Source organism: Heteronotia binoei, chromosome 3 (assembly GCF_032191835.1).
Source record: "Heteronotia binoei isolate CCM8104 ecotype False Entrance Well chromosome 3, APGP_CSIRO_Hbin_v1, whole genome shotgun sequence".
In the NCBI taxonomy this organism is placed as follows: Eukaryota; Metazoa; Chordata; class Lepidosauria; order Squamata; family Gekkonidae; genus Heteronotia; species Heteronotia binoei.
The window spans coordinates 116370951-116383208 of record NC_083225.1 but is presented as its reverse complement, the minus strand read 5'-3'; the positions used below and the strand labels follow the sequence as shown (position 1 = coordinate 116383208).

The 12258-nt window shown below is 40.5% G+C and overlaps 1 protein-coding gene across 1 annotated transcript in view; it reads left to right on the top strand.

Moving 5' to 3' along the window:
* The window catches only part of USP25 (ubiquitin specific peptidase 25), a 217761-nt gene that overhangs the window by 64806 nt on the left and 140697 nt on the right, over window positions 1–12258 (top strand). Inside the window, exons 4-6 of the mRNA XM_060234402.1 lie at window positions 61–205; window positions 4348–4471; window positions 11963–12125. Of these exons, the coding sequence (XP_060090385.1) occupies window positions 61–205; window positions 4348–4471; window positions 11963–12125 (432 nt within the window). The remainder of the gene's footprint in view (window positions 1–60; window positions 206–4347; window positions 4472–11962; window positions 12126–12258) is intronic.

Here is a 12258-nt window from a genome sequence, read left to right as displayed (position 1 = left end):
TTCAAATTGACTGGTCTTTGAAAATGAATTGCTGATAACTTTGGTATCTCACATTTAAAGGATAGCAATGGAAACTTGGAATTAGCAGTCGCTTTCCTTACTGCAAAGAATGCTAAGATTCCTCAGCAGGAAGAGACAACGTACTATCAAACAGCACTTCCTGGCAATGACAGATACATCAGTGTAGGCAGCCAAGCAGATACAAGTAAGTGTCTTTTCTTTGTATAACTAAAGGAAAGGCTTTTTTTGTAAAAGGAACTCCTTTGTAACAGGAACTCCTGAGAGCCAGTTTGGTGTAATGGTTAAGTGTGCAGATTCTTATCTGGGAGAACTGGGCTTGATGCCCCATCCTCCACTTGCACCTGCTGGAATGGCCTTGGGTCAGCCATAGCTCTCATAGGAGTTGTCCTTGAAAAGGCAGCCGTTGTGAGAGTCCTCTCAGCCCCACCAACCTCACAGGGTGTCTGTTGTGGGGGAGGAAGATAAAGGAGATTGTGAGCCACTCTGAGATTCGGAATAGAGGGCGGGATATAAATCCAATTTCTTCTTCTTTGTGTTTTAGGCTGCACACCCCTGATGTAGCCAATCCTCCAAGAGCTTACAGTAGGTCCTGTAATAAGAGTCCTGTAAGCTCCTGGAGGATTGGCTACATCAGGGGTGTGTGATCTAATATGCAAAGGAGTTCCTGCTAAAAAAAAAAATCCCTGACTAAAGGGACTGAGCAAACTAAATGTTGATTTAAAAAAACTTGTTGGTGTGCCAGATTTAGATGTAATTACTTATTTTACTTCATTTGTACTTCACTTTCCTTCCTAAATGAGATCCAAAGTGGCTTGCTACATTCTCCACTTTTGAGTTCATTTAAATGTTTTACTCCAGAAGAATGTGGTTTCATGGAAAAATTTGATTAATTTTCCAGAAGCTACAGTATTTGGCTGCTACATTATATAGGCTGGGTCAGTGTCCCAGAGATGATCTATAAATTGCTTCTTGATGACCACTTCTTTCCATAAAAATATGAGTAGGCACTGTTTATACTTTTTTCTTTAAGGAAATGGCGATGAGGAGTTGGCACATCAGCCACGTTCCATTACTCTAGTTTGGACTGTATTCCCATTTGAGTTCTGCCATTGGCAGGGCCGGCTCTCCCACTAGGCAAGCTAGGTGCCTAAGACAACTGCCGTGTTTGCCTCTCTTCCCTCCTGTTGCCGCTGCTGCCAGCCGCTGCCAGCCCCCTCCCTTCCCTTTTGCCATGCTCCACCCTCCCGAAGCTCACCACGACTGCTGCTGCCAGCCCCCCTCCCTTCCTTTCTGCCATGCTCTGCCCATCTCCCAAAGCACAGCTGCCTTGAAGCTGTTAAGGCCCACCCTTGTCAAACTTCAGGGGGGAGGGCAGGCAATGGAGCGTGGCGCTATGGAGGAAGGATGGGAGGCGGTGTGGGGGGCACCTGACAGGGAGCCTGCCTGGGGTGCCATGCACCCTTGGGCCAGCACTGGCCTATTATTGATGGATATTTTACATTTATAAGAGTACTTATGGTGGGGGTATTTACTCCTATTTATTGGAAGTAAAGGTTAACATGTAAGAACTAGATTTTAAGAATTTCTTTATCGAAGGATAATTGTTCACTTATTTTCTAACTCTGCCATTGTATTCTTGTAAGAAAGCTGCATGCATGAGGAGCACACTAATTTGGTTTGTTGTCTGGTAGATTCAGATGCATACAGTAAAGCCTTGCTGTAGATAAATGCAGATAGTCATTGCCACTCATGTTTATACAGTTTAATAACTATCCAAAAAATCCTACTGTAGCTATTTGTATTTAGAATCCTCATATCCTAAAGTGAAAATTTAACCTTGTAAACTTTTTACATAAATAAACTATTTATGTAAACTATCTGAAACTATTTGTTCTAGCAATGTTGCATAGCTTTAGAAATTCAACTATAAGCTAATATATTAGCAGACATATAACACTTTTGGATGATGCTTATCCAACAATATTTAAGTGTAAGAAATAAGTATCAAATATGACATGCTTCAAGGTAAGTATTGAAAACAAAATGTATTGTTCAGTAGTTTTATTTCCTATATGTTCTTTTGGATTAATTTTATTTACTTCATTTATACCCTGCTTTCCCCCACCCCCCTCCAGTGGGTATTCTAAGTAGTTTATATCCTTCTCTCCATTTTATCCTTACAAGAACCTTGTGAGGTAGTTTAGGCCGAGAATGTGAAACTGGTCCAAGATCACCAATCAAGTTTCCATAGCAGAATGAGTCTCCCAAATCATAGTCCAATATTATAACCACAACACCTGAAAAATCTAATTTAAAAGAATATATGCCAAAACATAAAATGTTAAAATCTAACTACAGACTTAAATAAACCAATGTGGCTATACAATGGCTATAGTCATCTCATTTACTATTATCAATAGAATATGTGTTGCTGTTAATGGAATACGACAGGTACAAGAATGTGGTTATTGTTTTTTCTAGTGTGTAGCAAACCTTGTTTTTTGGAAACAAGACAAGGAGAAAATGTGTATGCATAACCAGTACAACATGACCTTGTATTGTTTTGGCACATTCTCCTTGTTTAACAGTAGGTACTATTGTTGGTCTGCTGTGATGATGCTCTTGCTAAAATAAAGAAATAAAAGAATAAATCCTTGGAAAATGCTGAGGATAAAACTGACAAGCACTAACTGTGTGGTAGCAGCTGATTAAATCTGTGTGCTAGTTCCAGAGGGCAAGAGAGATTCTCCAGCAATCTGGAAAAGACAGTTATCAGAATCTGTTTATGTGGCGCCTTACCATTCAACAGCCACATCACTAATTTTCTGAGTCATGAGAATTTGGTGCTACTTAGCTATGTAATCACATGAAAACTTTCCCATATGATTAGAGCAGCCAATCTGATCATTTGTGACCTTCATGCAGTAAATTCTCACGTGTATCTTTTACCACTTTCGATTGGCCTTTGTATAGTAAAGATTTTTTTTATTATTTGATTGCTATTCTGTCACAACAAAGCCTTTTCAGTGATGGAAATCCATTTATGGAATTTTATCCCCAGATGCATTTGTGAAAATTATTTGGATTTGGTAGCAGGGCAAGAGTGTTTTCTCCAGTTGTGTTCAGAATAGACTGATTATTTCTTATTTTGGGTGATCATTTTGGTTTTATGATGTGACACTTTGTTGGCTTTTTAAAAGGCAAAACATAGCTTAATTTTTTTAGCGTGACAGAACTTAATATCTGGAATTTGAAATAATTATAAACACTCTTGGATCTAGTAAGTACAGAAGAAACCAAATTTTAAATCATTTATAAGTGCTCCTGGTTTAAATATAAAGGAAGAAAATGGCAAAGCTTAATTTCTGTGAATGTGCAGACAAAAGTAGTTATTATACATTTCTAATTCTGTTGGGTATTTCTGATGAAATACTGAAATTATATTTTATACTTGGACTATCTAAAGTGCTGTTCTTTGGAGACCACTCTTATTGCTTAACTGGTTCTTTTCTTGGCTGCTGCCCCTGTGCTTAATTCCTTCTCATTTGTGAGATATCTGTTGTAATTGACCAAGCTGCCTTTCACAGGTATGTGACCTTTTTAAGCAGTCAAGGACTTTTTCTTTGAATTTGTTGTCCTAAATGGTTGTATAGTGTGTCTAAAGCATATTTCACACTGTTACTTTTCTTAGCAACACAGTTTCCATAATGGATGCAGGCCCAGAACATAAAATTATTTTTCAGCACAATGAAGTTTCTGTTGGTGGTATTTGAAAAGTGGGAGACTTAATACCTGTAAATGAGATGACAAGGAAGCTTTACTGATTTTTAAGGCCAGGACTAACTTTTAAGCATGATATAGAACGTAATTTTTTGGTACCAGTCTAGGTCTGTTTTCACTTAAATAATATTTATCAGGTTTCAGTTATAGAAACACCATGTGTGAGAGAAGTTGGAGGCTAAATAGGTTATCAGGAGTGTGCTACTGAACTAGCTGTTCGAAAGAAAACAAAATTCCCAATGCTGTGCTTTGTGTTACTTCATGTTCTCTACTTCCCCTTTGTCTGAGAATAGTTTCTGTTAATATAAGCTATTCTGGGAATAATAATGCTTAAAAGCAATTTTTCAGCATTTAAGTATGCCAGAGCCTAAATTAGGATCACCCAATAAGATCACCCAATAAGATTTTTTTAAAATAACCTTTATGAAATGTATGTATTTATAAAATGACATTTTTTTCATTGTTTAAATTGGTTTTCTGTTATTTTCAGTTTGCTTTTCACTGTATTTCATATTTAATTTTAAGGAAAATACCTTTGCTTTTCAGATGTAATAGATCTCACAGGAGATGATAAAGATGATCTTCAGAGGGCAATTGCCCTCAGTCTGGAAGAATCAAACAGAGCATTTAGAGAGACAGGAATAACAGATGAAGAGCAAGCCATTAGCAGGTAATCAGATGACTTGTGTGATAATTTTTGAAAAATCTAATCAGTATTGGTTTTGCTAGGAAAAAATACATCCCACTTGTTTTCTTAAGTGTTGCTTTAGTTCAATGTGTCCTGTATATTGAAAATCAGTTTCTTCAGTTTACATCTCTTGTCCTTTATTCATGTGTGTCCTTATCTGTATTGAAGGTGCCTTCTCATTTTGCATCCCAGAAGTACCTCGGTATGCTATCCCCATGATGAAATACATTGGAAAGATGTACCAGTGTTCATTGGTTTAGCAGTCCAGGGTTGTGTGCATACCTACGTGTGAATCACCAGTAAACACTGGCATGCTTTTCTGGGACATTACTAATGATGTCTAAAAATGCTTCCCAGAAAACTGGATAGCTTGGAAACATTGCAGTCCAGTAAGATGATCTCTTGAAAACAGGCAGCTGTTCTCCTTTTAATTTGTAGCTTGTTGCAACCCCCCAAATTTATTCCTGTCTTAAAAAAAAGGCCTTATTTTGTGTGGGGATGTTTGGAAGCATCATATCATTTCTAAAACGTACAATTTGCTTCTGTTATCAGTTAATAAGTATGACAGAGAAATGGGTATGGCTAATTAAATAATTTCTACAATAGAAAATGATGTTCCAAACGATACAAATTCAGCTTATTACCATACATTTTTACAACATCAGAAGAAGATGATGATGATATTGGATTTATACCCCACCCATCACTCTGAATCTCAGAGTGGCTTACAATTTCCTTTACCTTCTTCCCCCACAACAGACACCCTGTGAGGTAGATGGGGCTGAGAGAGCTCTCACAAAAGCTGCCCTTCCAGGGACAGCTCTGCAAGAGCTATGGCTGACCCAAGGCCATTTCAACAGCTTCAGATGGAGGAGTGGGTAATAAAGCCTGGTTCTCCCAGACAAGAGTCACTTAACCACTACACCAAACTGGTTCTCTGCCTGACTTCCATACAGGAGTCTCAGAATCTGAAGTTTTATAACCATTCACAGACCACCATAGTGTAGCCAACTCTTGTAGGTTTTTCTGAATGGCTTGGGATCTTGCATATAACCTCAGGGAGACTGTTTCTCAGCCTGAGAAAAGGTCTGATTTCTGGCTGAGGCAGGAGGATGAGGCAGTTGGAAAGAGTATACTGTGAGTTTACTGTCTGTTCCAGGAGATACTGTATGTGGACCCAGGTCTAGAAAAGCATTCAAGTGTTTATTTCTGTTACTAGGAATAAAGCCTGCTGTGAAAGAAAATACAATGGGCTCTAGAAAGAGACTCTGGGCGAATGTCCCCCCTTCCTTGCTGTCTACCTACCTGTCTAAGTCAAGGCATTCATTCCTCCCCCACCCAACTTCCCACCAGTACTCCTTGTCCTAATATCACCCACCCCCAAGCACCTCTTCCTCTCAACTATACCTGCACCCTTGGCATGCCACTACCCTCCATCCATGACATTCAGTCACCGGCACCCTTGCTGTCTTCCCACTACTCCCTACCCATTACATTCATTCACACACATCCTTTCTATTTTCCTACCCACCCCACAGCTGAAACAGATGCTGGTTTCCCCACCCGTGTGTGTGTGTGCCCCTGTGTCTGATGGTTCAAAGCCCTGAAAGAGGCTCAGAATGGAGATAAGTAAGAATAATTATGGGGATGTGGGGGGCATGATGACAGTCACACAGACGCTGAAGCTCAGCATTCCTTTTGTTTGCATTGAATTTTTGCAACCTTTGTATGTCATATTCAGCCTTGTGGCATTTAGCATCAGTGTGAGCTTGTGATATGATCTGGGTTTTTTTTTTTTTTGGCATGGCTTGGTTGTGCTATGGTATACTATACAGTCTGCACCTCAAGGTGGCTGTTTTCTGTAGGGGAATTGATCTGACTTAACTTTCCATCCCCTCCTCCCTCTATGCAGCCTCTGTGTAGGAAAAGGGCAGTCCTTTTCCACAGTGAAGACCAAAGCAGGAATGAAGTGGCCTCAGCAGCTTATGACACAGAGTCCACCCTGCAAAGCACCTTTTTCTTCAGGGGAGCTGATCTCAGCCACCTGGAGAGCAGTTGTAATTCTGTGTGATCTCCAGCCCTCACCTGGAGATTGGGAACAATGGTTTCCCATAAGGAAATGGCATTGTACCTGTATGAGGTCCCACCACTCCAGCCCTTGAATCTCCAGGAATCTCCTAACCTGGAGTTGGCAACCCTATCTTCTCCTGTTTATCTTCCTGATCATTGCCTTCCCCTTCCCGGCAGTCCCTACATAATAAAAGGACAGTCTTTCTCCATAGTGTGGTGGGAGACGAGAGCAGCTTGCATCACTCTCATCTCACAACCCTGTGAGGTGGGTTAGGCTGGAAGTCTATGACTGGTCCAAAATCATTCAGTCAGGTTCCATAGCAACAACCTGCATCTGGCTGGCCCCACTCTGAAGCCCTGACTCTTATGCCTTCCTCAGACTCATAAGAACATAAGAGAAGTCATGTTGGATCAGGCCAGTGGCCCATCCAGTCCAACACTCTGTGTCACACAGTGGCCAAAAAAATTATATATATATATATATACACACACTGTGGCTAATAGCCACTGATGGACCTTTGCTCCATATTTTTATCCAACCCCCTCGTGAAGCTGGCTATGCTTGTAGCCGCCACCACCTCTTGTGGCAGTGAATTCCACATGTTAATCATCCTTTGGGTGAAGAAGTACTTCCTTTTATCCGTTTTAACCCGACTGCTCAGCAATTTCATCGAATGCCCATGAGTTCTTGTATTGTGAGAAAGAGAGAAAAGTACTTCTTTCTCTACTTTCTCCATCCCATGCATAACCTTGTAAACCTCTATCATGTCACCCCGCAGTCAACGTTTCTCCAAGCAAAAGAGCCCCAAGCGTTTCAACATTTCTTCATAGGGAAAATGTTCCAACCCTTTAATCATTTTAGTTGCCCTTTTCTGCACTTTTTCCAATGGTATAATATCTTTTTTGAGGTGCGGTGACCAGAATTGTACACAGTATTCCAAATGAGACCGCACCATCAATTTATACAGGGGCATTATGATACTGGCTGATTTGTTTTCAATTCCCTTCCTAATAATTCCCAGCATGGCGTTGGCCTTTTTTATTGCAATCGCACACTGTCTTGACATTTTCAGTGAGTTATCTACCATGATCCCAAGATTTCTGTCTTGGTCAGTCTCTGCCAGTTCACACGCCATCAACTTGTATTTGTTGCTAGGATTTTTGGCCCCAATGTGCATTACTTTGCACTTGGCCACATTGAACCTCATCTGACACGTTGACGCCCACTCACCCAGCCTCAACAGATCCCTTTGGAGTGCCTCACAATCCTCTCTGGTTCTCACCACCCTGAACAATTTAGTGTCATCTGCAAACTTGGCCACTTCACTGCTTACTCCCAACTCCAAATCATTTATGAACAAGTTAAAGAGCATGGGACCCAGTACTGAGCCCTGCGGCTTACCACTGCTTACCGTCCTCCACTGTGAAGACTGCCCATTTATACTCTCTCTCTGCTTCCTATTAATTAGCTAGTTTTTGATCCACAAGAGGACTTGTCCTTTTACTCCATGACTCTCAAGCTTACTAAGGAGCCTTTGAAGAGGAACTTTATCAAAATCTTTCTGGAAGTCAAGGTAAACAACATCTAATGAGTCTCCTTTGTCCGCATGTGTGTTCACCCCCTCAAAGAAATGTAACAGGTTAGTGAGGCAAAATCTTCCCTTACAGAACCCATGCTGAGTCTTCCTCAATAACTTGTGTTCATCAATGTGCCTACTCATTCTGTCCTTGATAATGGTTTCTACCAACTTTTTCGGTATTGAAGTCAGACTGACTGGCCTGTAATTTCCCGGATCTCCTCTGGAACCCTTTTTAAAGATGGGGGTGACATTTGCTACCTTCCAGTCCTCAGGAACGGAGGCAGATTTCAATGAAAGATTACATATTTTTTTCAGAAGATCCACAAGTTCAACTTTGAGTTCTTTCAGAACTCTTGGATGTATGCCATCTGGACCTGGTGACTTATTAGTTTTTAATTTGTCTATCAGTTGTAGGACCTCCTCTCTTGTCACCTCAATCTGACTCAGGTCTTTCAGCACCCCTTCCAAAATAAGTGGTTCTGGAGCAGGCAAACACTTCTCATCTTCCACAGTGAAGACGGAGGCAAAAAATGCGTTCAGCTTCTCAGCCATTTACCTATCCTCCTTCAGTAATCCTTTTACCCCTTGCTCATCCAAGGGCCCCACTGCCTCCCTGGCTGGTTTCCTGCTTCTAATATATTTGAAGAAATTTTTGTTAGTCTTTTTGTTTTTTGCAATATGCTCCTCATAGTCCCTTTTTGCCTGCCTGATCACAGTCTTGCATTTGTTTTGCCACAGCCTGTGTTCCCTTTTATTAATCTCACTTGGACTAGCTTTCCACCGCTTAAAGGAGTCCTTCTTACCTTTTACAGCTTCCATTACTTTGTTAACCATGCAGGCCTTTTCTTATACCTGTTTGTGCCTTTCCTAACTTGTGTTATATATTTTATCTGAGCTTGTAGGATTGTAGTTTTAAATAGCCTCCCAGCTTCCCCAACGGTTTTGACTGTATTTACCTTTCAGTTTCCTTTTCACATGCCTCCTCATCTCAGAGAATTTACCCCTTTTAAAGTTAAATGTGGTTGTGCTGGTCTTTTGGGGCAACTCTCTATTTATATAAATGGTGAAATCAGTAACATTATGGTCACTGCTCCCAAATGGTGTGATCACTTTTACATCTCTCACCAGGTCTTGGGCATTACTTAGGACCAAATCCAGGATCGCCCCACCCCTGGTAGGTTCTGTGACCATCTACTCCATAGCACAGTTATTGAGAGCATCTAGAAACTCAATCTCTTTCTCTCGACCTGAACACATATTGACCCAATCAATCTGCGGGTAGTTAAAATCACCTATTACGACACAGGTTTTACATTTAGCCGCTATCTTTAATCCTTCCATCATATTATAATCATCCTCTTATCTTTTGATTTGGTGGGTGATAACAAACTCCCATAGTTAAATTTCCTTTTGGGCCCTCTATTTCGACCCAAAGCATTTCCACCACAGAATGTCCACCAACCAGGAACCTGCAGTTAGGACTGGCCCCAATGAGTGCTCCTTCAGAGGCCTGTAGTGATAGCTTTTAGACCAAGACTCTCTTTCTGATAACAGATTTTCCCTTCTAGAGGAGGATAGGAGGGAATTCTCAGCCAATCAGGGAAGGCGTCTCTCTGGCTGTTTCCCTCCTCCTCCCCTTCTCAGGCAATCTGGTTTAGGGTTTCTTGCTGTGCTCTGTGAATCAGCATGACAAGACGGCTCAGCCAATGGAGAGTAGTGAGAGCCAGTAGCTGCCAGAACTAAGGTTGATTGTGTTTAACTGAGGCAATCAGGTTTGCTAGCTAGCAACAGCCACTTGAGCAGGAGAGAGGAGCAGACTGAACCATTGGCACACAAATACTCTTAATTGATAGTTTGACAGGCCAAAGGCTGATACCCCACAGTCCCTCCCAGTCCCAGCCAATAAGGGAGTGCGATTTTGCCACAACGGGGAGGCTTTTATTATATTAAGGATTTCTGTAGTTGTTCTGGTTCCCAGCCTTATCAGAGTTGAGCCTCTTGTTTTTGATGCCAAGTCTCAATCATGGAATATGATGATGATGATATTGGATTTATATCCCGCCCTCCACTCCGAAGAGTCTCAGAGCGGCTCATAATCTCCTTTACCTTCCTCCCCCACAACAGACACCCTGTGAGGTGGGTGGGGCTGGAGAGGGCTCTCACAGCAGCTGCCCTTTCAAGGACAACCTCTGCCAGAGCTATGGCTGACCCAAGGCCATGCTGGCAGGTGCAAGTGGAGGAATGGGGAATCAAACCCGGTTCTCCCAGATAAGAGTCCGCACACTTAACCACTACACCAAACTGGCTCTGAGCATGAACTGCATGCTTTGCCTCTCACCACTGAATATCCACAGCAGGTTATCCCATTGTACTAGGTCCATTATTCACCTAGAAGCAATAATGTAAAAGGATTTTTGGCACTCTGGCCAAAAGAACTTATTTCTTTCCCCTTGTTTAGGATTAAAGAGAGTGACTCACGTAATATTACCAATGAGAAAAAAAGAAATGATCTGTAATTTGAAACTAGAGCTCTGTGCTTCAGGGGTCTGTAGCTATTTGTAGTTAGAGCTACAACTGTAGCTGTTTCTTCACCAGGGTGATTTTCCATGGTAGTCTAGTTGCTGGTACAATTCTGTGTGAAATCACCCTTGCAACGGAGATTCTGTACAGCCCAGGGTAATCTGTTCACTCTCCATTCTTAGTGGTGGTTTACCTTTCATACCCGATGTGCTTTGAACCTCCTTTCCTGTGCGACCCTCAGAATTCTTTGCTCGCCCTGTTTGATTATTTTATTTTATTTTTAGGAAGCATAGGTAACGCAGTGCTGCTTCCCTTTCACAAGAAACTGCTCATGTTGCTGGCATCTTACCAAGTTTTTAAAATAGGTTTTAAATAAAGCAGATAATTTTGTGGAAAGAATGGGCTAAATGGTCTGTGCACAAATGGAGAATGGTCTGTGCACAAATGGAGAATAATTTCATGAGGAAACATGAAAAAATACACCAGTTGCTTGGCTGAAATGTGGAAAATCCATTGTGAATGTAGCCTATGCTCAAATTCAGAATTCAATAAAGAGTCAGTTCAAGAGAGCCTGTTCATATAATTTAAATTCTAAGTTTAAGATTATTTGTAGGTAACATGCTATTTAATAATGTGTAGAGTTTCTGCAGCCCAAGCTTTAGTTTTTCTGAATACATTTTTAAGAAGTAAAATAATTTGAACAGTTCTGCAATTGTCACTGGAACACTGACTGGAAGCACTTTGGTTTAATGTCTTTCTGTTTTGTTGGTATTGGTTGTTGTTTGACCTGTTTTTATTTCTTTGTTGTATACTAAGTTTGTAATGACCTATGGCGCTATGCAATATATCTGAATGCTGAATACATTTTTAGGAAGTGGTTTACCCAAGATTTCACAATAAATAATAAATATACACAGATTCTTTTGGTGCACTGTCATAAATCTGTGCATAGTTTACTGTTGGATTAATGACAGATTAAACAGTACATCTGTCACTTCCTCTTTTGTAAAGCATTTCTAAGAAGTCCTTTAGTCCATACAAATCTGTTCCTGCCATTACTTTCATATGGTTGCTATTCTGTTATTCTATATACCCGTTCAATATACCTGAATTTAGAAGATTTCATTTTCTTAATTTTCATTTCTTTATTTGGTTATGTACTGACCTACAGTACATGGCTATGGTTTTGCAGATCCCTAACCTAGTCAACATTCTATATATGACACTGCCTTTTAAAGCTGCTGTTTCTTTGTGACAACAGTATAACATGTCTTTCTTTGCATTACTATTTGTACTTTCTAAGAGTTTTAGAAGCCAGCATAGCAGAAAACAAAGCAAGTCTAAAAAGAACACATCCAGAAGTATGGAGTGACTCTCCAAACCCTTATGATAGAAAACGTCAAGATAATTGCCCAGTGGGATTAAAAAATGTTGGCAATACATGCTGGTTCAGTGCAGTTATTCAGGTAAATGCATTCATAAATTTTTGTTAATGACTGAATTGTAGTTTATACCAAGACTAAGAAATGCTTGGAAGACAGAATGAGAATTCTATGTAGCAAAAGAATTTATAGCAGAAAATTTGCAGCTTTGTATAAT